Source organism: Maniola hyperantus, chromosome 8 (genome assembly GCF_902806685.2).
Source record: "Maniola hyperantus chromosome 8, iAphHyp1.2, whole genome shotgun sequence".
NCBI classification, from domain to species: domain Eukaryota; kingdom Metazoa; phylum Arthropoda; class Insecta; order Lepidoptera; family Nymphalidae; genus Maniola; species Maniola hyperantus.
In genome coordinates, this window is record NC_048543.1 from 204028 (window position 1) to 228100 (window position 24073).

At 42.1% G+C, this 24073-nt stretch overlaps 1 protein-coding gene across 1 annotated transcript; it reads left to right on the top strand.

Moving 5' to 3' along the window:
• Nucleotides 1–657: 657 nt before the first annotated feature.
• Nucleotides 658–23175, top strand: LOC117984431 (ionotropic receptor 75a-like). Its single transcript, XM_034971047.2, has 14 exons — nt 658–2095; nt 8025–9117; nt 9544–9752; nt 10125–10129; nt 15067–15186; nt 17796–17956; nt 18069–18374; nt 18804–18919; nt 19301–19468; nt 20111–20337; nt 20714–20922; nt 21393–21515; nt 22086–22234; nt 22903–23175. The coding sequence occupies exons 1-14, from the start codon at nt 2022–2024 to the stop codon at nt 23144–23146; spliced, it is 3204 nt and encodes a 1067-aa protein (XP_034826938.2). The 5' UTR covers nt 658–2021; the 3' UTR covers nt 23147–23175.
• The last annotated feature ends 898 nt before the right edge of the window (nt 23176–24073 follow it).

Genomic DNA, 24073 nt, shown 5'->3' on the forward strand with positions numbered 1-24073 from the left:
AAATATTATACACTGTAAAAAATGTTATATTTTTTATGTATTGTGGTAACTAAATGCTAACCCGTCATATATTTATATTTATAATTATAATTATTACATACTAACTACATATATTTAAAGAGCCTCCACTAACTTAAAATTACTTTTTAGGTAAAATACACTTTGTCCTATTTTTGAATCCAGCATTACTACAACCCCTATCTAGATACAAATATGTACATTATAAATTGTAAGTTATGTCATAATGTAACACATACTCACACATATCTAATCCTCAAAAAATAAATCGAATTTTTCAAGCATAATGAATTTAAAGAGCAATATTATTATCAATACATAATATTAAAAACATGCAAGGTCCTAATTTTTTACACTTTCCAATTATTTTTATTTTTTAAGGTTCCGTACCTCAAAAGGAAAAACGGAACCCTTATAGGATCACTTTGTTGTCTGTCTGTCAGTCTGTCGAGAAACCTACAGGGTACTTCCCATTGACCTAGAATCATGAAATTTGGCAGGTAGGTAGGTCTTATATTAGACATTCGGAGAAAAATCTGAAAACCGTGAATTTGTGGTTACATCACACAAAAAAAATTAAGTTGTGGTCATGAACTAAAAATTTGTATTTTCAATTTTGGAAGTAAGATAACTATATCAAGTGGGGTATTATATGAAAGGGCTTTACCTGTACATTCTTAAACAGATTTTTATTTATTTTTGGGCATAATAGGCATTTGGGCATTAATGTGTGATGTTCCTATTCATTGCAGCAATCACTATAAGTATTGTAAATATTAATTCTCCTCAATCACCAGATCCAATTGAGAATCCATTTCAGTTTATACCTAAATATAACTAGACTGATTTCCTTATGGAATTCACGTACATATTCTGATTTCTGATTCATTTAATTTCTATCCTGTTGATCAAATATATTAAATAGTTATATTGTGTACTAGATTATGCCCGTGACTTCGTCCACGTGGACTACACAAATTTTGAAATTATTTTTACCCCCTTAGGGGTTGAATTTTCAAAAATCCTTTCTTAACGGATGTCTATGTCATAATAGCTAGCTGCATGCCAAATTTTAGTCCGTCCAGTAGTTTGAGCTGTGCGTTGATAGATCAGTCAGTCACCTTTTCGTTTTAATATATGTATTTTTGCCCTTGTCATCAGCATATCAGCCTGCACACATCCACTGTTAAATCTGCCTTAATAAGTTCCCTTTTGCCTTTCTCATCCAGCAGCTTTTTGCCAGTCTCTTTATATCGTCAGTCCATTGTGCTGGAGGGCGCCCCATGCTATGCTTACTAGTATGCAGTCTCCACTCTAGGACTTTGGCTCCAATGGTCTAAAGCAAGGCCTGCCCATTGATTTCAGCTTGCTGGTGGTTTGGGCTGTCACTGTTGCCAGTGACCCTAGTTCTCCTGCATTTATGACCTTGTATTGTTCATATACATTACCAACTTATAATAAATCCTTTAAGCTTAATCTGTGCAAATTCAATTGCTGTAAATTAAATCTCTTACAATTAGTAAATTGAATTACTTAACATGTATTAATATAAACATAATATATTTGAAAATTTAAACTTGTTCAGGTGGATGTAATTCTATTGAAAAACATAAATATATGTGTGTCAGGCTCAGGGTGTATATATATATATGTGTGTCAGGCTCAGGGTGTATATATATATGTGTGTCAGGCTCAGGGTGTATATATATGTGATAGTGCTCTGTAGTATACTTTAGTTTTCCTATTTAAAGATGACCTCGGAGAAACGCGTTTAAGCGTCGCATTTGCGCCGTTTTATACCTTCTGGAGTTCGGTTTTCGTATCGTATTTCGTACGTATCAGGAGTTCATCGTCAGTTCGCCGTTCTGGGTCGCGGGTAGTAGTGCGTCTCACGCATTACAGCGAAGAGACTTGTTTATCTTTTAAATAAACAAAGGAAAACTAAAGTAGTTGTAGTGAGCTACACTCACGGCGAGTCTCAGTTCGCACGTGCGGTGGTGGCGATGCAGCCCCGCGCGGACAGCGAGGAGGCCCTGCTGGCGGCCCTGCGGCGCACCATGGCGCTCGCGGTCGACAGGTAGGCTCGCGACGCGCGACGGTAGCAGTCAGTCAGTCAGTCACACGTGCTTGCTACTGTCGGCATTGCGCACTGCATGGACGCATACCTTTACATCCCGGAAATTTAATAGCTGCAAAAATGTAACGTATTTTTTTAATCATCAATATCAATATAATTATATTAGCGCACTCTAGTATTTCGGGCACAAATATATTATATAGCTTATAATTGTATTTTATGATATTGCAATATATTATATAGCTTATAATTGTATTTTAAGATATTGCAATATATTATATAGCTTATAATTGTATTTTATGATATTGCAATATAATAAAAAAATATTATTCTTTATAATTTTTATATCTAAGGCAACTCAACCATACCCATATAATCATACATACAACAAACAGACAAAATTTTATTAGGTACGTAGACAGTAGGTAGGTACATAAGTACAGTAGGTTTATATATGTTGTTTATTATATTATGTTCTTTATTTACTTAGGTACATACCGGATTTTTTTTGTAAACTCAGCTGGATTAGTATTTACATTTTATTGCGTTCAAGTCACTTGGGATTACACTATTTAAATTAACACTAATATAATCTAAATAGGATTCTTGTGATTTCAAAATTTGTTTATAAATAGTATTCATATTATTTGTATAATTATTTTAATTTCAATTTAAACTGCGAAATCTCCCAATCGGCCAGTACTTAGTTATCGCGCGAATCGCGATACACGCACATTCAAATGGTATAAAAGTACTATAAGTTTCTTGCACATATATCTATATATGTACATATACTGAGCACATAATATCCTATCGGTAGTTGAGTTGCTAACGAATTACAAACTAACCTTGGTGTATCGTCAATAGTAATTAGTTGGACGACGCTGATGATGGCATCAAACAGCTTCTGTTATCAAACACAGTTTAGTAACTATTTGATGTAGTTTTGTACTAACAGGTTTTGGTAATTAATTTATGCTAAATTAAAATAAAACGCTAGGTATTTTATAAGACTAGTTTCACGATAGGTACATATTATGTATAAGCATTATCAAGCTATTATTAAGCGATTATGATTAGCATGGTACCTTGTACCTACCATGTAGTTGCCATGGCCACATCATGATCAACCAATCGCCGGCTCACTACGGAACACGGGTCTCCTCTCAGAGTGAGAAGGGTTTGGAAATAGTCTACCACGCTCTGGCCAAGTGTGGATTGCCAGTCTTCACACTCCACTGAAAACATTAAAGTGAACGCTCAGGCTCAGGCGTGCAGGTTTCCTCACAATGATTTTCGTCACCGTTAAAGTATAATTGCATAAAAGCCAGAAAAGTTGCAGATGCACCTCGGGATCGAATCTCCGCGACGTCCCGAATAGGAATATTTGTCTGGTGGGAGGCTTCGGTCGTGGCTACTTACCACCTTACCGGCAAAACCGTGCCGCCAAGCGACATTAGAGTCCCGGTACGATGCCGTGTAGAAAAAATAAAGGGGCATGGGTTTATTTAAAACTGCCATACCCCTTGTGCGTTAACCCGCTTCCATCTTAGACTGCATCGTCACTTACCACCAGGTGAGATTGCAGTCAAGGGCTAACTTGACGACACATGAGGACATCATAACCACTTGGCTATCACGGCTTAACTAAACAAAAACTGAAATAATTAATGAACAATATCGTTCAATTACGTGATTTGTTAATCACATTCATTTGATCGTCATTATTGGTTTCATTACCAGCCGACGCCGACGCCGACGCCGACGGCCGCATGGCCCATCCGCGTCGATTTAGGTTTTTAAAAGTTCCGTGGGAACTCAGGTTTTCCGGGATTCTATAATGTCTCGAGGATGCACGCTGTATCTGCGCGCGTCAAGTTGCCGTGGAACAATGACTTGTAGTATTATACTAACTACTATTGTAGTATACATAGAAGTCATTGCGTAAAGCGGTAGCCGACAGACAGAACCTTACAATACAATATATTAGTAAGACCATTAGACAACGGAACTGGCGAGGTAGAGGTGGCAGATCGACGCCACTCGATACGCCTATCTGAGTGAGCACTCTTCGTGAGTGAAGTAACCAAGTAATAGCTTCGTAACGAGCTAAACGTGGCTGGGTTTATCAGCTTTTTTAATCACGATTTTTGTTCGTAATCGCCGTTTCTATCCATTTAATTATTATTCAAAGCCCTCTATAAAGAAGGTGGAGATAAGCCTAGTGGTCAAGACGGCGGCCTCTTGTTCGGGAGGTCAGGGGGTTCGATCACGGCTACTTTTATCTTGAGATAAAACCGGTCAATTGCGAGTCAGACTCGCGCACCGAGGGTTCCGTACTACAGACGTATTTTTTCACACATTTTACCACTTTGGAAGTGTCTCTCGCGTAAACTATTCAGTTTAGAAAAAAATGATATTACAAACCTCAATATCATTTTTGAAGACCAATCCATAGATACCCCACACGTATGGGTTTGATGAAAAAAATATTTTGAGTTTCAGTTCTAAGATTGGGAACCCCAAAAATTTTTGTTTTTTTTTTTTGATTTTGTGTAAAAATCTAAATGCGATTCACAGAATACATCTACTTACCAAGTTTCAACAGTATAGTTCTTATAGATTCGGCTGTGACATACGGACGGACAGACAGACAGACATGACGAATCTATAAGGGTTCCTTTTTTCCTTTTGAGGTACAGAACCCTAAAAATCAAAGAGTTTAACCTAATGCCAGCACAATAAGTCGCGAGCGCCAAGTACCTGGCTACTACCTAACTGCTGAACCTTCTTGGAAGGATGAATAATTCAAGCTTGTTTTAAAATATTCTTTATTATCGATACATTTTTAGGGTTCCGTACCTCAAAAGGAAAAAAGGAACCCTTATAGGATCACTTCGTTGTCTGTTTTTTGTGTATGTCAATAGGACAATAGGCCTTATAGCTGACATTCGGGGAAAAATCTGAAAACTGTGAATTTGTGGTTACATCACAAAAAAAAATTAAATTGTGGTCATGAACAAATATTGCTATTTTCAACTTTCGAAGTAAGGTAACTATATCAAGTGGGGTACCATATGAAAGGGCTTCACTTGTGCATTCTAAAACAGATTTTTATTTATTTGTATGCATAATAGTTTTTGATTTATCGTGCAAAAAGTCGATAAAATACGATTGTACTACGGAACCCTCAGTGCGCGAGTCTGATTCGCACTGATTTCTAATGTAATCAAATGAGATTATAAAGTGCACGTATTTAAAGTAATCGTATAGCAAAGAATAAACCTTATTTCAAACTGCGGGATATAAATAACAATAATATAATCCGGTCAATATTGGCGTTGGGTTAGTTTTACCTACTCTAAAAATTGGTACGAATGTTGGGAATGCCAATCTTGCCCGGACTATAATATAATTAATTAAAGCAATACCTATACCTACTCTAAAAATTGGTACGAACGTACCGTGAACGTACGGATGTACTATCTATATAAAACGCCTATATTTAATTAATACTATCTACTCGTAATTTGGATACACTAACACAGACATAATAAAAAGCCACTTGCAACTGTGTTGTGATAGAATCATAGAACTAGATAACACACTATGTAAAAGGCTATAATACTTATATGGGATTCACACGTACCTACCTACCTACTTAAACATTAAGTGTGTTCATTATACTTACGTCATAATAATATATTAATAAATAATTACTAGAAGAGATCTCGTGTCCGTATAACATGATCGCACATCTGTACGCGCCGCATACGACCAGCGTAGTTCCGCACGTCTGGTGCGGCTGCGGACATCGCATATTGATATAACGCCATAGTTTTATAATCTACATAAAATTCCTTTGAATAAGATAAAAATGTCTGATACTTTTTACAACACAATTTTGTTTGATTGCTAAAAAGATTACACAAGAACGACTAGATGGAGATAGCAATATATAAATTAAAATAAGACATGTGTTACTTTCTCGACCTAAAACTAGATTATTTCACAGAAGGTTGCCTGGTGGAGAATTAAAGGTTTTACGTACCTAACTAGACGGCTGGTTTTTTGTTTCTTAGTTTGTTTATGTTGCAATAAAGAGTCTACCTATATCTAAGTGATAAGGAATTTACACATTAATTTTATAACATTATAATTATCTTGTTTTACTAGCAATAAAGATATTTCAATCCGTCGCTCTAATAAGCCTACGATTATTCAATGAATCAAATCTTTAGGTACAGAGTAAGGGCGTTTGTGCACTAATCCGTATTCAGTTCGTTTCCGTGATGTTACGGATGAGTGCACAAACGCCCTTAGAGTTAGAAATCTAGTAGGTAGGCGCCTCTCTACGCAAGCAAAGCCGCATTGATTTTCCAAAGTGAAACATAAACATACATATAATATCATAATAAAATCATATTTTATATTAACATTAGGTACTTTTTAGATAGATAAATTTAAATATAAATAAGTTAAGTACATTATTGATTGTAAATTTTCACACTTTATTATTCTATGATAATGGAGTTAATATAATAATTTGCACATCAAGTTATTAGTTGAATGTCAAGGGCTCAAAATAGATTTAAGACCAAATTGTACCACATTCTAGCAAATAAAAACTTTTTCTATTTCTATAGATTATTTGAAGTAGCCCTCGTAAACTAGTTATTAGATTCGCTGATAACCTACTTTTGTCTACCTAGGTATTTCTGTTAGTTACGAATCTCTACTAGGTAGGTAATAGGTATCATATTTTGTGCTGACTTTTTCTATCTCACGAAACACTTGCAAGTTACTCCTGTAAAAGTCAACTTATAAGGCGGCGTTATACGGAAAATCTCTCAGCAAACCAGTATTTGACCTTGGCAGATTTATTGTGTAAGAGTCAATGATGACAGACTGAAGCAATCTTGATTCACAAGATGCCGGATTTATCTAACGTAGGTATGTCTTATATGAAAAGGTAATTATTTATGCTGTGTTTGTTAAGCATTTTTTAAAGTAGAAAATGATATAGTTAGTTAGTTACTTTAAAACATCCCAAACCTAAATTGATACACATATATTCTTATATTAATATGTTATGTGTAATTATAGCAATATATACGATGTAATTCTTAATATTGTATTGTATCTTTAATATTGTGTATGTTAAAATGAAAATTAAATCAACAATTTATGTATTACAAATTCAACAATTGACAATCAAAGAGTGTATAGTCCGAACAAAATGAGAACTCACTCGCCATTTCAACTGTGTGTCAACTGTCATGTCAAAAGTACGGTAGTATGGTAAGTAGTTTAAAATGAGGACTAAAATCGTATTTTTGACATGACTTTGATTTGATTTGATTTGATTGTTTGCTCACCAAGACTCGCCTTTACCTTTCTCCAAACGACACGGACCACTGCGTATACATTACTATGTTTTGGTGAAACTTGAAATTATTCTGCACTTTTCAATATTAGCGCTTTCAATCCGACAGACGTGGACTTTGCACTTTGTATTAAAATGTATCTGAGTGACGTTCGCGCTGTAGGTACCTATCGATGACTACTCAGTCTTTGTGTTGCAACTTGCAACTTGTTGATATCTGTGTACGTGGGTTAAGTGTCGATGTCATCGGGAATAGACTAGTACTGTGCTCACAATCAACATTAAAGGAAAGCGCTTTATCTGTCTGATGGATAGCGCCGAGATAAACCTACTAGCTACATAGCTACATACTACAAACTACATACCACAGTCCACACGGCACACTCGTAAGTGAAACGCTGCGCGATCGCCACACGTTCGCACATCCGAACCTGTTCCACAGCACAACTCGTCCTCGACCGTTCGTATCGACTCACTTCCTAATTACATCGCTGAGAAGCGAATGCTGTGTCGCGTGGCTTGATTCATTTGTCCCTGCCGCAGGTTGAACGAGGAGCGGGAGAGGTCGCCGTGCCTGGGGGAGGAGCAAGCCGACATGAGGGTGATGGGCAAGCAGCGGCGCGTGCTGCTGGACGTGCTGATGGCGTGCTGGGGGCTGGGCACGTGGCTCGGCGTCAACGGCGTGTTCATGCAGCTGCCGCTGCTGGTGCAGCGCCTGCCGGAGGGTTGGGCGCTGCCGTCCTACATCGCGCTCGTCATCCAGCTGGCGAACGTCGGCGTGGTGCTGTACGTGGTGCTACGGAGGCTGTTCCCGCGCACGCCCGACGCGCCCTACATCTACGCGCTGCTGCTGGTCGGCACGCTGGCGCTGTTCCTCAACGGCTTCCTGTACGCGGAGACCGCGCTCGTGGCTGGCGCCGAGCGCTCGGTGTCGTTCCTGTCGATCACGTTCTTCACGGGGCTCGTCGGCTGCACCAGCTCGGTGCTGTTCTACCCGTACCTGCGGCACTTCCGGGACGTGTACCTCGCCACGTACCTGGTGGGCGAGGGCCTGAGCGGGCTGCTGCCGAGCGTGCTGTCGCTGCTGCAGGGCTCGGGCGGCGAGCCGCGCTGCGAGTACGGGCCGGACAACGCCACGGTGCAGGCGGTGTATCCGGAGCCGCGGTTCGACACCACGGTGTTCATGGGCGTGCTGGGCGCGCTGTCGGCGCTGAGCCTGGCGAGCTTCGCGCTGCTGCACAACCTGGCCACGCTGCTGCCGGAGCGCGTGAAGCCGGCCGAGGCGGCCAAGCAGGTCGAGGCGGCGACGGACGGCGCGGCGCTGCTGCGCCCCAGCTGGCTGACGGTGATGGCGCTGATGGCGGTGCTGAACGCACTCATGAACGGCGTGCTACCGTCCGTGCAGTCGTACTCGTGCATGCCGTACGGCGCCGAGGCCTACCACCTGGTGGTGACGCTGTGCGCGATGGCCAACCCCGCGGCGTGCCTGGCGGGCGTGTGGCTGCGGCCGGTTCGCGCGCGCGTGCTGGGCGCCATGCTGGGCGCGGCGCTGCTGCCGCTGGCCTACCTGCTGGCCACGGCGCTGCTCAGCCCCGCTCCGCCGCTGCACAAGGAAACCAGCGGGACAGCGTTGATCGTAAGTAGCATTTCGTTTCATATCGTATATTCACAGTTATGCAGTTTTCACAGGAGGTCGTAGGTACACTAACTCATCTGGAATCTGTAAACTAATTTAATTTAATATTACTCGCTTTAACGGTGAAGGAAAACATCGTGAGGAAACCTATATGCTTGAGAGTTCTCTATAACTTTCTCAAAGATGACGTGAAGTCTGCCAGTCCGCACTTGGCCAGCGTGAAAGACGAAACGCATGCTCTAAACGCCCTCCTAATGACATATGTCTCTTCTCATTCTGAGAGGGGACGTGTGTCAGTGGGAGGGAGCTCGTGGTGGGTTGATCGTGATGATGATGATGACTTGTCTGTTAACTTAGCAACTTTCCAGAAGTCACGTTTTATGCACATACACAAAGTGTAATATGTAGGTACGTGTGTTTGGCCAGGTGGTGACGTGGGTGGTGGTGTACGCAGTGATCTCGTACGCGCGCATGTGGGTGTACGAGTGGGCGCGCGGCGGCGGCGCGGCCGGCATGCGCGCGTGCGGCGTCGTCACGCAGGTGGGCTCCGCGGCCGGCTCGCTCACCATCTACTTCCTCGTCAACTACACCAGCATCTTCGTGCAGGCGCCGCCGTGTCCGCTGCCTCGTCTCTAGCCGCTCACCGAGCTCGCAGACCGAGGCGTGTACGAGTGATGGCGACGAGAAGAGTACAACTCTGAGCTGCTCGAGCGCGCTCATTTTAATGGTTCCGAATCTCCAAAGGAAAAAGGAATCCTTATAGGATCAATGCGTTGTCTGTCTGTCGTGACCCTTTTGCTCAAGAACGCGTGGAGGTCTCAAGTTCAAATTAAAAATAAATACTCAGGTCTAGAAGCTGTGATTGAAAATCAAACTTCTAAATCAACGCAATCAAAAGATACAGGTATTTATACATTTTGACGCTCGTAAGAGAATCAAAACCTATAGGGTACCTACTTCCCGTTGACTTAGAACCATAAAATTTGACAAGAAGCAATGTATTATAGCACAAGTAAAGAGGAAAATCCCAAAAACTACAAATTTGTAGTTATATATCATTGAATTTTGCGATTACAAACTTATTACTTGCAGTTGGAGATAATTTAAGCAACAAAATAATTACACGTACCCTTCCAAGGTACGGAACCCTTAGAGTAGGAATCCGACTTATACTTGGCCGCTTCCTATAATAACAAGATGAATCGTACATCAAAGTAAATAAGCTGAATTTAAATTGATAAAAAATGAAGCCGCGCCACTCCACAGGTCGGTGTATGCACAAGTAGATTAGCAAAATACCTCGCAAGCATATCTCGCTAATGTTAATGTTAACGAGTGAGCTGCTAAGCTTGCTATGCTGATAAGTTGGTATAGTAGGCAAATACACAGAGTCGTTCCGTCGCCGGGCCAAGAGTTAACATTACATTCCCAACGCCTGCAAAAGACGACTACGTTTTAGGGTTTCAAAACAGTAACTGTCCAAAGCGAAGAAAGTACGCTGCAGGATTTTCATAGTGAATCATTTGTTCATTCAGTTATTCACCAAATGTCAGTGATTGAAATTGCAATCACCTTATCAGTATCAAGTATGCGCCGATCCTATCAAACAATGCGCCCTGATCGGCTACTCTATCAATCGAAAAATATTTGTAAGAGCAATCTCAGTAAAACAGCAAAAAACTATAGTGAAATAAAATAGTAATAAAAATAAAACAGTGTAAAATACTGTTTAATTCCACTGCTATAAATATTTTTTCTATCCCTGTACAATCGGCAGTACTTAATATGCGCGTGATTAAAGTTTGAAATTGACATTTCAATGTTAGGTGTAGGACGGTTTAAAATGCACTTAAATAATCGCTCGATAGGGGCAAAACTTGATCATGAACGACTGCATCTCATTTAGGCCAATTTTGTCTGCTGTGGTTAATTCAATAATGATTATTACTAGAATATACATATATTTGAGACTCCGCTATTTTTGGTTAGGTGGTAACAGCAGTACGGAAGTCTGTGATGAGTGATGACTAGACTTATTTTTGAGGTTAGTACTAATTCTGATGCACTTAAAACTTAAAATTGAAAAAAATTGACGTAATCAAAAGATATACCTCTAAAGAATAGTCTTAAAAGTATGACTAAAGTATTATTATACTTGCTGTCGGTTTGTCTTATGTTAGTTAGTTTGGTGTCCAACGGAATTAATACCTACCACTTGTCTCATTTTATATTTATTAAAGTTAAGCTTAATGTTGATTCAACCCGAATAAAACTACGTGATATCTTGTTGCTAGTTTTAAATCACCTTTGTTTAACTGATAAAACTTATATTTTAGTTTCCCCAGTGAGATAAACACTGATAGTAAACTGATACACATGGTAACTTTATTTAAATAGAATTAAGACGACTGTTGTGAAAGAGCTCGATTACCTTTTAGATATACCTACAATACCTACCTTCGGCATATAAATACTTGGGTATTTGTATAACTAGGTTTCAATTTTAAGTTACGGTTGTATGTAAAAAATACCTAAGTGTTTCAGGGTTTATTTTTGAAATATGTAAATATTGTAAACGTTACTGCAGCGCCTTCATGATTAGTTTGTTAGTCAAAGTTAAAGTCAAATCATTTATTCAAAATCATAGTTCAAAATACAGTGCGACAAGGCTCTTTTGGCAGTTGAATGACATTGACAGAAGGGCGCTGTTGGAGAACAAAGGCTTTTAGACTATTCAACCCTTGGACGATCTCTATGATTCAAACGAGAACCAAGAGGAGACTTGACGGCAACGTTAGTTCCGACTCTCGCCAGGCGCCAAAAGAGCCTTGTCGCACTGTGAGTAACATTGTGCACTTTTTTATTGTCACTTTTTGGATTTGTAATATAAGTGTAGTATTTCTATTTTCCTGTAAGCTATATAAATGCTCTGATCTGCAATATAGTTTGCTGTTCGATTGAACTAGCGGGTTAAGATTATGAAATTTCTGACCGCAATATTGAATGATTTGTATGGAAAGTGAAACCTCGCACAAGTACCTGCCAGTGCCCATCTATAGGTACTACCTGTGGTTCTGATTTTTTCCAAAAAAACAAAAATTCGTTTGGTGCGGCACGCGCGGAGCTGGCAACGGGCGATGTGCGATCATGTTTGTAACGAATTTGACCAAATAAATAAATAAATATATTATTGTTTACGTAATTTTTTGTAACGTATTACTTTGGTACTATACATGTACTTACTTTAGAGAATTTTATTGTAAAAAAAATGAATTTATTACAGGTAAAACAGTGTTAAATAAATTGTGATTTTTAATTTTATGTATACGTCGTGCTTTAAGCATGTCTGGTTCTTGGTAGACAAGTGCACGTCACGAAAGTTAAGCAGACGGTATTCCCATGCTGACGTCGCGCGTGTCGGTGTGTCTGTGCGTGTCTGTCTGTACGTCTCCAGCCCACTGAGACGCGCGACGACGCTGTTCAGGGTTCCGTACCCGACGGGTGCCAACGGGACGTCCGTCCGTCTGTGTCTGTCAGCGGGCTGTATCTCGTAAACCGTAATAGGTAGAGAGTTGAAATTTTCACAGAAAGTGTATTTCTCTTACCGCTATAACAAATATGTAATAATGATTTCAAAATGGCCGCCATGAAAATTAATTAAAATTAAAATGGTTGTTTCTTGTGGGATGGTACGGAACCCTTCTTGTGCGAGTCCGACTCGCACTTGACCGATTGTTTCGTGACGCGTGCTGTAATAGGTTGTAAGTAGTAATACAAGGTATCGCAGCCGCCGCCGCGCCGCCGCGCCGTCGCGCCCGTCGCGCGTCGCGCCCGCTTGGTGCATGTGTTTTTTTTTTATTTATTTATTCAGATACAAGTTAGCCCTTGACTGCAATCTCACCTGGTGGTAAGTGATGATGCAGTCTAAGATGATAGCGGGCTAACCTGGAAGGGGTATGGCAGTTTTTATTAAACCCATACCCCTTTGGTTTCTACACGGCATCGTACCGGAACGCTAAATCGCTTGGCGGCACGGCTTTGCCGGTTTTTGTTTGATGTTAGCTAATTATTTTAATTTATAGCGCTTTTATATGTGTAGTTGTTGAGGTGTGAGGGGAAGAGTATTTGCCTAAAGACAATAAACAATGTTAATCAAAATCTGGCTCGTTTTATTAGGGTTCCGTACCTCAAAAAGAAAAACGGAACCCTTATAGGATCACTTTGTTGTCTGTCTGTCTGTCTGTCTGTTTGTCTGTCTGTCTGTCAAGAAACCTACGGGGTACTTCCCGTTGACCTAGAATCATGAAATTTGGCAGGTAGGTAGGTCTTATAGTTGACATTTGGCGAAAAATCTGAAAACTGCGAATTTGTGGTTATATCACACAAAAAAATTAAATTGTGGTCATAAATCTTAATAGGCACATCTTTAGGGTTGCGAAGCTGAAGTGGCAAAGTGGTGGCAACCGCCGAGTTTTTTGCTGGTTCTTCTCGGTAGGAAAGGCATTTCAAACCAGTGGTAGATGCAGCTGACGATTTAAAAATACTTGTAAAAGTTTAATTGAAAAATAAAAAATATATTTTTGAATGGGCCTGCACACCGATAGACGTTGGAGTCCCAAGATGCTAGACTTCGTTTGCACTTAGCAGACCCCCCGCTAGGTGGACAGACTGGGTTCAGAGGCCTGCAAGAGACATGACCAGCAGTTGACGTCTATCGGTTGATGATGATGAAACCCGACTCCAAATGTCATATGTATAGTCCGCGACAGGTCGAGATGGCAAACTGGGTATGTGGCGAGGGAACGCCTCACACGCAGGTTCCCTCCTCGCTTGCTATCTCAACCTGTCGCGTAGTATAGGTACGTAAGTACCTACCTACTTTGTATTGTAGAGTCGTGTGCGGTAGAGCCTGGGAGGCCAACGCATTTATCCCACGAAAAGCCCTCGCGATCAATGGAAGAGGTCACAACTAGTAAAATGAGGGTAGGTACTCCTGATTTTACTAGTACCTGTACCACTACCACTACGTACCAGCTGCCGTACTGGCTCAGTGCTATTTCCGGAAAAGCAATTTTGTCAGGAAATAATAATTAGCTCGCCACTTATCCAATTGTCATAAATGCGGAGGATAATGTGTTTGGCTTGCAATCGCCGCACAGTTAACTTGATCTGATTGCTGCGCAAACAATATGCACTTAATCGTCACATTAAGGGCTAACTATTCCTACCTCGCCCTGGAAACAGGCCACAACATAGTGTGGAAGGCGTAATAGACACTTGAATGAAATAACTAATTTTAGGTAGAAGAAAGAGCGCCTGCTTGATATTTCCTAGCAAAAACTATGTCATTTTAAAATTTGAAATTGAAACTCAAAAAAATCTCAGTTTAGGGAACAGGTTCTACCTTTCACGAAAGGTTGCTTGTAAGATATTGCTTTAGCAATAAGGCCACCTTTGCACTCTCTTGTACAGTTTTGTTCTGTATCTTGTATTGTTTCTGTGTAGGTAGGTATATGTGTGAGAGAAAGATTTGTAAATAAATAAGACAAAGCAAGGTACCGGCTGGTATCATCATCATCATATGACCAACTCATCGCCGGCACACTACAGGACACAGGTCTCCTCTAAGAGTTTTGGACATAGTTTACCACGTTGGCCATGTGCGGATTGGCAGACTTCAGACACCTTGGACAACTCTAAGGCATGCAGGTTTCCGATGTTTTCCTTCACCGTTAAAGCGAGTGATTTAATTGCTTAAAACGCTATCTAAAAAGTTAGAGGTGTGTGCCCGGGATCGAACCCTCGACGGGACTCCAAACTCTCGAATAGGAGGCGGACGGAGCCTAGACGAGTCGTTACGCTTTAACTGAATATAATGCTGAAAAATTAATTATTTCTTGACCAAGTGTTCGACTACCCCTTAATGAACGTATAAAGAACCCTTGCCAGGGGAGCCATATTATATTGACGTCCGTAATCCCAGCTCGATGGACGTCATCAACTTCATAATTGCTTTCTTCGTCTCCAAAAAGCTGACTCTGTTGACAGCTTTCCTTTGCTGGAGACCAGGTAACTATCTCTTCTGGCTGGCTCTGCCCTCTGATGAGGTAGGTAGGTTTTATGTCAAGTCACAAAGAATGACGATCACATGGAAATGTTTTATCAACAAAATGCTTTTTAGGCTTCCGTAGCCAAAAGGCAAAAAACGGAACCATTATAGATTCGTCATATATGTCTGTCTGTCCGTCCGTATGTCACAGCCACTTTTTTCCGAAACTGAAAGAGCTATACTGTTGAAACTTGGTAAATAGATGTATTCTGTGAACTGCATTATGATTTTTACACAAAAATAGAAAAAAAATCAATAAATTTTGGGGTTTCCCATACTTAAAACTGAAATTCAAAATTTTTTTTTAATCAAACCCATACGTCTATCTATGGATAGGTCTTCAAAAATGATATTGAGGTTTCTAATACAATTTTTGCGCGAGAGACACTTCCAAAGTTGTAAAATGTGCCCCCCCCCCCCCTGTAACTTCTAAAATAAGAGATTGATTAAACTAAAAAATATATATGATGTACATTACTTTTTTCTTGAACCTTTATTTTTTTTTTTTTTTTTTTTTTTACTATTTTTTTTTTAATACAATAAAACTTAAGGCTAGCCTTATCTAATTACTATATAAATCATGACCGCGTGGAATGGTGCCAAGAATACTGGCTGCATTTCCGCGCTGGACAGCCAGGCTGATCCGCTGCGCAAAAAATGAGCCAGCCCTTCTGTCACCAGTTGAGGCTATTAATCGCGGTGAAATGTCTCGTAAAAAATTTTTAGCACTAAGACTCCATGGCCCCAGGGTCTCCACGGCAAACGGCACAAAAATGTAACTCTCTATAAGAGAGGCATACTTGCGCCGCTTGCCGTTTTCAGCTGTTTCTGCTGCGGCTCCCGGTCTTGATGCTGTCTTCCTGATATGACACGGGGCCAATGTGTCAACGCAAGTTGCGTCCCACATTAGCGCCCGTCCCCGTTCCCAGGGAACCAGCGTCAATCCATCAGGTCTCTTGCCATCATCCCGACTAATCCCTGCCGGCTCAATGAGCGCAGGAATATTTATGGTGGCAAGAGCTCTTTTAATTGTATCGTTAAGAGAGCCATGCCTAAACAGCCTACCGGAGCTCCTTTGGCAAGAGAGTCCGTGGATTCCAAATTTATCAACCTCTTTTCCACACGGACATCTGTGCTGATGGCACAGTGGTGTTCCCAATCTGAGACCTAGAGCCACACGAAAACTTTCGTTATCTAAAAGTGTGCCGAGATTTTTTGATGGCAAGGCATGCAGCCAATACCCAGATTCCTTTTCGGATAATGCTAGAAGCCTGGCACGAACCTTTATTTGTATTTAAATTTATTATTAATTATCTAGTTAGTGTAAGTGGCACTGCCGTTCTAATAAGATGTAAAAAATAATAAATAAATAAAATAAAATTACTATGCAAACTTCCACCGAAAATTGGTTTGAACGAGATGTAAGTAGTTTTTGATTTATCGTGCAAAATGTCGATAAAATACGATTGTACTACGGAACCCTCAGTGCGCGAGTCTGATTCGCACTTGGCCGGTTTTTTTGAATTGCAGCATAGGTTTGCGCTTGACGACAATCGTGCAACGATAAGGTCTAAGAGCGCGTTTGTCTAGAAGATGCCTATTTACTGGTGACAGGAATCGGACGCCGGAAGGGTGCTCCAAGCTTTAGTGGTTGTCTAGCTGTCTACTTGTATGATATGATCCTTCGAACCGGCTGGAATTTAGTTCAACTCGTTTTTTTTTAAATTACCTATTTATTTACGAAATGTTTACGAACAATTTCAAGGTGTTATTTTTAATAACAATATCAAAATTAATAACTTATTATAATATAACGCGTAAAATTTAACTCCTCACCAGCCATTTTAACTTTGTGTCAATTTTGTGTCAAAAGTACGATTTTAGTAAAGATTTTAGTGCTTATTTTTAAAGTAGTACATCCAAATTCTTTGGGTGAACCGTAATTTTGACACGACAGTTGACCTCTATTAAAATGGCGCGTGAGGAGTCATTTTGTACGGACTATAGAAATTTATGAAGAGGTAGGTAGGTCCTTTTACATGTCATAAATTCATAATATTATGTCAATAAGCAGAATAACATAATATTTAGCAATGTTTATTTGCAAGTTTAATGTACTTTGCTGACTGATGATAATTTGTAGGCTATGTCTGGAAATAAGATTTCTACCCATAAAAATATTTGCTTAGGTCATATATTAGTCTATGGCTTAGGTAGGTACACCGAGTAGATAAAAATGTCTGTGCTTAGGTAGGACCCAAGTAGGTAACTAACTTTGAGTTGAATGCTATTTACTCTTGATTTACCTATATTGAAGTTGTATACCCTACTGCTGTTGTACTGTAGGTAAATGTTGTGGAATCTACGTACGTGGTACGTACGTAATGAGGGGCGATGGCGAGAGTGACGACCTCCCTGGCGCAGTGGTAAGCTCTGTGGTCTTATTAGTGGGAGGTCCCGGGTTCGATTCCTGGCAGGGATTTGGAATTTTATAATTCAGCTCAGGTGCGTCGTATACTCTATTGAGGACACGACCTAATGTTTTCCATGCGTCTCTACTCCCTCACAGAAGATGTCAGCAAGCTGTTGAACCACGGCCGCGCGGCGGGCCTGCGGGTGCGGGTGTACCAGGAGTTCCAGCAGCTGCCCGAGCTGCCGGCGTACCGCACTTTCCGGGAGGGGATGCTGCTCGACATACGGTGTGAGCACAGCTCGCGCGTGCTGGACAAAGTGAGGGCTATTTAAATGTGCATCTCTACTCCCTCACAGAAGATGTAAGCAAGCTGTTGAGCCGGCGAAGAGTTCTTGATGATAAGAATGATGATGCACCTAATTCTTTCAGGCATCACCAGAACGCGCATTCAACTTGCGGCATGCCTGGCTCATCCTCGACGACTCCCCATTCAACGTCTCTTATTTAGAAGCAAGCCTGGGAAATGCCCTCCTCCTACCCGACGGCGACGTGACCTGGGCTTCAGCAGACGTCTTGGTGGATGTGTACCGGGTGAAGGGCGACCAGCCCCTCGTGGTGACGAGCCTCGGAGCTGGGCAGAGTCAGAGAGAGCTAGAGAAGTTATGGTTGCGGCTCCCGTCTGCAGTCTCAAGAAGGAAGAATTTAAATAACGTCTACCTCAATTCGGCGACAATTGTAAATATATCGCAGTAATTATACTTTTTATCATCTAATCTTTGTATTACTAAAGAGCTCTTGCCACCATAGACATTCCTGCGCTCATTGAGCCGGCAGGGATTAGTTGGGATGATGGTAAGAGACCTTATGGATTGACGCTGGTTCCCTGGCGTTGACACATTGGCCCCGTGTCATATGAGGGAGATAGCATCAAGACCGGGAGCCGGAGCAGAAGTATACAAGTGAGACATAATATGGTCTAGGGGGCTGTTGCAACTGTTGACTTTCTTACCGGCTCTTAGAATTTTCATTCCAAACCTGCGGTAGACGTAGCGAGAGACTGCCTGTAGTAATTCAACATGAAATAAATATATCATCTAAATGTCTTTGCTTTTGATTTTTTGTTTTGGTAGAAATGAGGATGCGAGATTGTTTTCAATGGCGCAGATCTCGCAGCCGCAGTACTTCAAGGGCTGGACTGATCTCGGAGATCGGCAGATCGACACGTTTCCGAAGCTCACTTACCCGCTGCTCATGTTGTGTGGAGAAGATCTTAAATTTCGGTAGGTAGGCGTAATTTTAGAATCATTCGGCAATTGTCAAACCTTTATTAGTGTTTGTTATGATCAACCTGTCGCCTGCCCACTTCTTAGCACAGGTCTCTTCTCTGGCTGGCCTCCTCGCTGGCCAAGCGTGGATTGGCAGATTTCACACCCCTCTGAGAACATTATGGAGAACTCTCGAGAGTACCTGCAGGTTTCCTCGCGATGTTTTCCCTCATCGAAAGCAAGTGACATTTGATTGCTAAAACCCTGACCCGCGTGCCAGCGTGGCCTAAACCCTTCTCATTCTGAGAGAAAACCGGCGGGGACCGGGGACCTCTTTCGGCGGGGATAGGTTGCTCATGATGGATGTGTTTAATGCCCAAGGGGTGAACGTTGAAGGTTCAACCTGAAGCAAGTGGACTTGTACGGCGAGGAGCGCAACGGCACATTCGACGGGCTGGTGGGGTACATGCAGCGCGGGGAGCTGGAGGTGGGCGTCACCTCCATGTTCCTGCGCGCCGACCGCTGGCGCGTGCTGCACTACTGCGCCGAAACTGTTGTACTGAGGTAGATGCGTCATCACAAGTATGATAACAAACTAGATGTCTGCCACGTGATTGTTAGGTATCCCAGGCCTTACTCAGTAAGGAGAAAGACTGTGCAGCCCTGCCCAGGCCATGTTCAGGGTATCAAAGCCGCGAAAAATGTCAGCGATGGCACCGACCTGCATAGCTGAGGGTCCAATGAAAAGTGTTTAAGATGAACGGCAGACAACACCAGACTACCACCGTTATCTTGGAATGCTCACCATCCCTGAGGGAGTTCCTCCTTTCAAAAATGAAGATCTACATAGGATTTCAGTTGACGAAGGAATGTGACTTCATCCGGGTAGCATTGCTGTAACGAGTACATAACCTTTGGCCACCCGGAGAAGTAGGTACTGTAAGGCGATAGATGCCGTGAGCGGTAACTGCAATTGGGCATAGAAAGAAGACTCAGTACTCACAAACCCAAGTAAGTTCAATTAAAAAAAATACATGCTGATGTCTGCGCCTGGAGTTAGGTTATGGTGGGATGCCACCAACGTATCGACGCAGGTCACGCTCCATCGTCCTTGGTACTATATAGTCATTCCGTCCAGCCTCTTGGCGTTATCACTGATAAAGCCAGTTTCATTTGTAAATTGAGAGGCTATTGGGGTGATTTCAGAGGCAACTTCCTGTTCCGGCAGCCGTCCCGCTCGGCGGTGTCCAACGTGTTCGCGCTGCCCTTCAGCCGGGGCGTGTGGCTCGCCCTGGCCGCTGTGTTTGGCGCCGCCGCGGTGCTGCTGCCGCTGTTTGGTTTCATAGCGCGCCGTTTCACGCAGGACGCCACGGCGCAGCGACTGACGTTGTTGGAGAGCTTCACTTACTCCATAGGGACCATTTGTCAGCAAGGTATATTTTTCATTTTACACTGCACGAGTTTCCTCTCAGAGTGAGAAGGGATATGATCATAGCGGTCGACTGCTATGCTGGCTAAGTGCAGTCAAACAAAGACCTTTGAAATTATTATGGAGAACTCTGAGGTACGCAGTTTTCCTAGGTATAGTTATTTAATTGCTCAAAAATTGTACATAGCTACCTCTGACAATTATTTAGAGGTGCATGCCCGGTGTCGAATCTTCAACCCCCCGAATTTACGAGGAAGTGGACGTCTTAACGACTAGGCTATTACCACTTTTTTTGTTGTTGTAAGTTATACTACCATTTTATTAACTGACTTCCAAAAAGGAAGTCATTCTCAACTCGGCCCGTTTTTTTTATCTGGCAGGATCAGACCTATCCCCCGAGTTGTTGTCAGTGCGAGTGCTAATGTTCTGCACGCTGCTCGCGTCGCTGTTCGCGTTCACGTCCTACTCCGCCAAGATCGTGGCCATCCTGCAGGCGCCCAGCGACGCGCTGCAGACCATCGCCGACCTCACACGCTCGCCCATGGACCTCGGGGTGCAGGAGACTACGTACAAGCGCGTGTATTTTGCCGTGAGTTCAAGAACTTCACACCTTCGTGGACATGACAGACGATGACAGACCAACTAAAAATTATATACCGAATTTTGTGACGAGACGTCGATGCCCCAGGCCTTCATGACCAGCTGTGTCGTTTTTACCTGTCCTTAAAATCTAATAATCTTCGTCCACCAAAATTATTTTTTTATGGTTCCAAATTATCGCCATGGCACCTATACCGCGTTCATTTGCATGATTCAACAAGCTCTTGGACAATAATGCTCAATGGGTTCCACTTAGTGACGGGTGGACGACTTTGGTTCTGGAATTACTGAAGCACGCTAAAAGCATTCGATAAATGCCCCTGCTTGTTATTCAAAATTCTGAGAGGAGACCCGTGTTCAGAAGTGAACCGGCTATGGGTTGGTGATGATGATGAGACTCTCATGCTGAATATTACGCCTAGTTCTAAACATCAGCTCATGTCATTATGTGGTCGGTAGGAAAGCAACGACCCAGCGACCCAGGCTCTATACCGCCGCAAGCTGCTGCCACTGGGCGACCGCGCCTACCTCAGCGTGGTCGATGGCATCGCAAGGGTGCGGACTGGACTCTTTGCCTTTCAGGTTAGCTGTTCCGTAACTGACTACTCTGGCCTCTGTATTGTTATTTGTTAATGTTTCAAAAATCACGAGTTGGGTCAATTTCCAGTTGACCCAGTTGGATAATTTCTGAATTGGCTTAACGAGACCAGATCTCGTTGATCCAAGTCAGCCATGGTCGTGGAAAGATCGCACCGCTAAGACATTCGTTGGAAAAAAAATGATTGGCGGTACTGCATTTCGTTGTCTCAACTCTAAATTTGTTTCAAAAACAATTTAGAATTTAATGAATTACCATTAAACCTCTTCCCAACTAGCTCATTGCCATCTTCTTTCAAATTTTGAAAAGAGTAACCACCAAGTTTCTCGCATCATCGCATAGATGCATTTGACGATTCAAAAGGAAATCTCATTTCTATTTTTATTTCTCTTTCATCGCCATTCACAGGTAGAGTGAGATTGCAGACAAGCTAAGATCTTGTAGGCTATTTTCCTTCAAATGAAATAAAATTACAAGGGATGCAGAAGCTTCTTTATAGTCAGCTCTGAGTAGGTAAAGAATAGAATTCCTTAGCATTGAAATGTGTGATTTAGGTGGAAGAGAGTTCGGCGTACGACATCATCAGCAAGACGTACACGGAGCGTGAGAAGTGTGGCCTGAAGGAGATCAAGGCGTTCACGCTGCCCATGGTGGCGGTGCCGGTGCGCAAGCACTCCGGCTACCGCGACCTGCTGGCAGCCAGGTAACCGCTCACGAGAAACCGGAGCAGAAAGCCAATTTGATAAAAAAAGAGTTATTAGCAAAAGGAATCAGGGAATTTTAGTGTAATTTAGGTGTGTTGGTATACAAAATAGGTAACAATGAGAATTTGCCAACCACGAATTAGCGGTGAATTTGCAAGACACATGACTCACATCACAACTCACATCGACCACAGCCTTGTATCGGCTGTGGTCGATGAGAGACTCATTGATGTGCGGCAGTTAGCATCAGCAGTCAGCACATTTATTAGCTTTCAAGGGTGTAACAGAACCTTTTGATCTAAAGAAAGGTCGTTATAATATTGTCGTTACGCTCTCGGCTCTTGACAGAGCGGTTGCGGTCATCACTGCAATGCCGTGGCATGTTTAACAATGCGTCTTCATTCGGCCTCTCTGATGGCTGCCTAGCTTGTGCGCTTATGTAAGGGAGTGTCTGTTGCAGCGTGATGGTTGCAGCCTTCACTTAGTCTGTCAATCTCATGGGCGATCTACCACGTGCTATGGTCACCTGGTGCCCTTTACGCTAATTCCTTAAACTGCTAGACGGTATTTTATTAGTACAGGGATAGAAAGGTAAAGAGATTCCAAAACGCGGACACAGACTTATGGTTGCTAGCAAACGTGAGTGGTATTATATTTGTGTGTGCAGATTGCGCTGGCAGCGGGAGGTGGGGCTGATGGACCGCTTCCGGCGCATCTGGATGAGCTCGCGGCCGCAGTGCGACGCGGGCAGCGGCGGCTTCGTCAGCGTGGGGCTGGTGGACGTGCTGCCGGCCGCGCACGCGCTGCTCGCCGGCGCGCTGCTCGCCGCCGCCGTGCTGCTGCTCGAGCTCATCGTCCATGCGGCGAAGCTGTGCTGCTTAGGTCCGCACGCGGTTAGACAATCAGTATAGTGCGCGTAAAACTGTACTCCAATTTATGATTGCGCATTGTACCTACTACAAAAATAGATCCTTTTTCCCCTTCCACGAGGCGTAAAGCTTGGAGTAGTTACGACAATAGTGCCTAAAAACCTTAAGTGCAACAGTGGGGTTTGAACCACCGACCTATGGATTTCAGTCCGCTCCTTGAACCGTTGCTACTGCTACTGAAGCTAATCTAAACCGTAGTTCATGTGAATTTAATTTGATTGATGATTAAATACTTCATCGAGATGGCCTGTGTAAAGTGTTATGTTGCAACTTCAGATTGGACTGCTTGTTTTACGATCACTATACCGACCGATGACTTCAAGGAAGTGGTAGGAAGCAGGATGAGGGTAGGATGACAGGATTATATTTGGTGTTGCGCTCCCAAAAAAGCCAAAAGTTAATGCATATAGGTTGACGGTCTGATGGAGAGGTTTCATGTGATACGTGAGGCAGACACAATTGGAAAGAAATATAATTTCTTATTTCAATCCTTTAATATATAATTTTCGGTCACCTTATATATTATTAAGTACTTAATTATAATTATTCGCAATTAAAATTATTTATTCTCTAATTATAAAAATAATAAAATACTTGGCACAATCATTTTGGGTTATTTTATTTACCTATCTAGTACCTACGTATTATATCTATCACAGAAGTGATTTGAATGTCTTCTTAATTATTATAAGAATGTTTAAAAATAAAGTAAAAGTTATTGCACAGGTAGTACCGAGTTTAATTTCTGTTGAATCTTGATAGCTACAGTAATACAGTGAGCATCAATATACATATTGCAGTCCGCGGTGCACAGTAGGCATAATTTGTCTGTCTCACTCTCAGCATACTACGAGTAGTTACAGTACCATCAATTTTATCTTTTCAGGCGGACAAAATTGGAACTAGAAC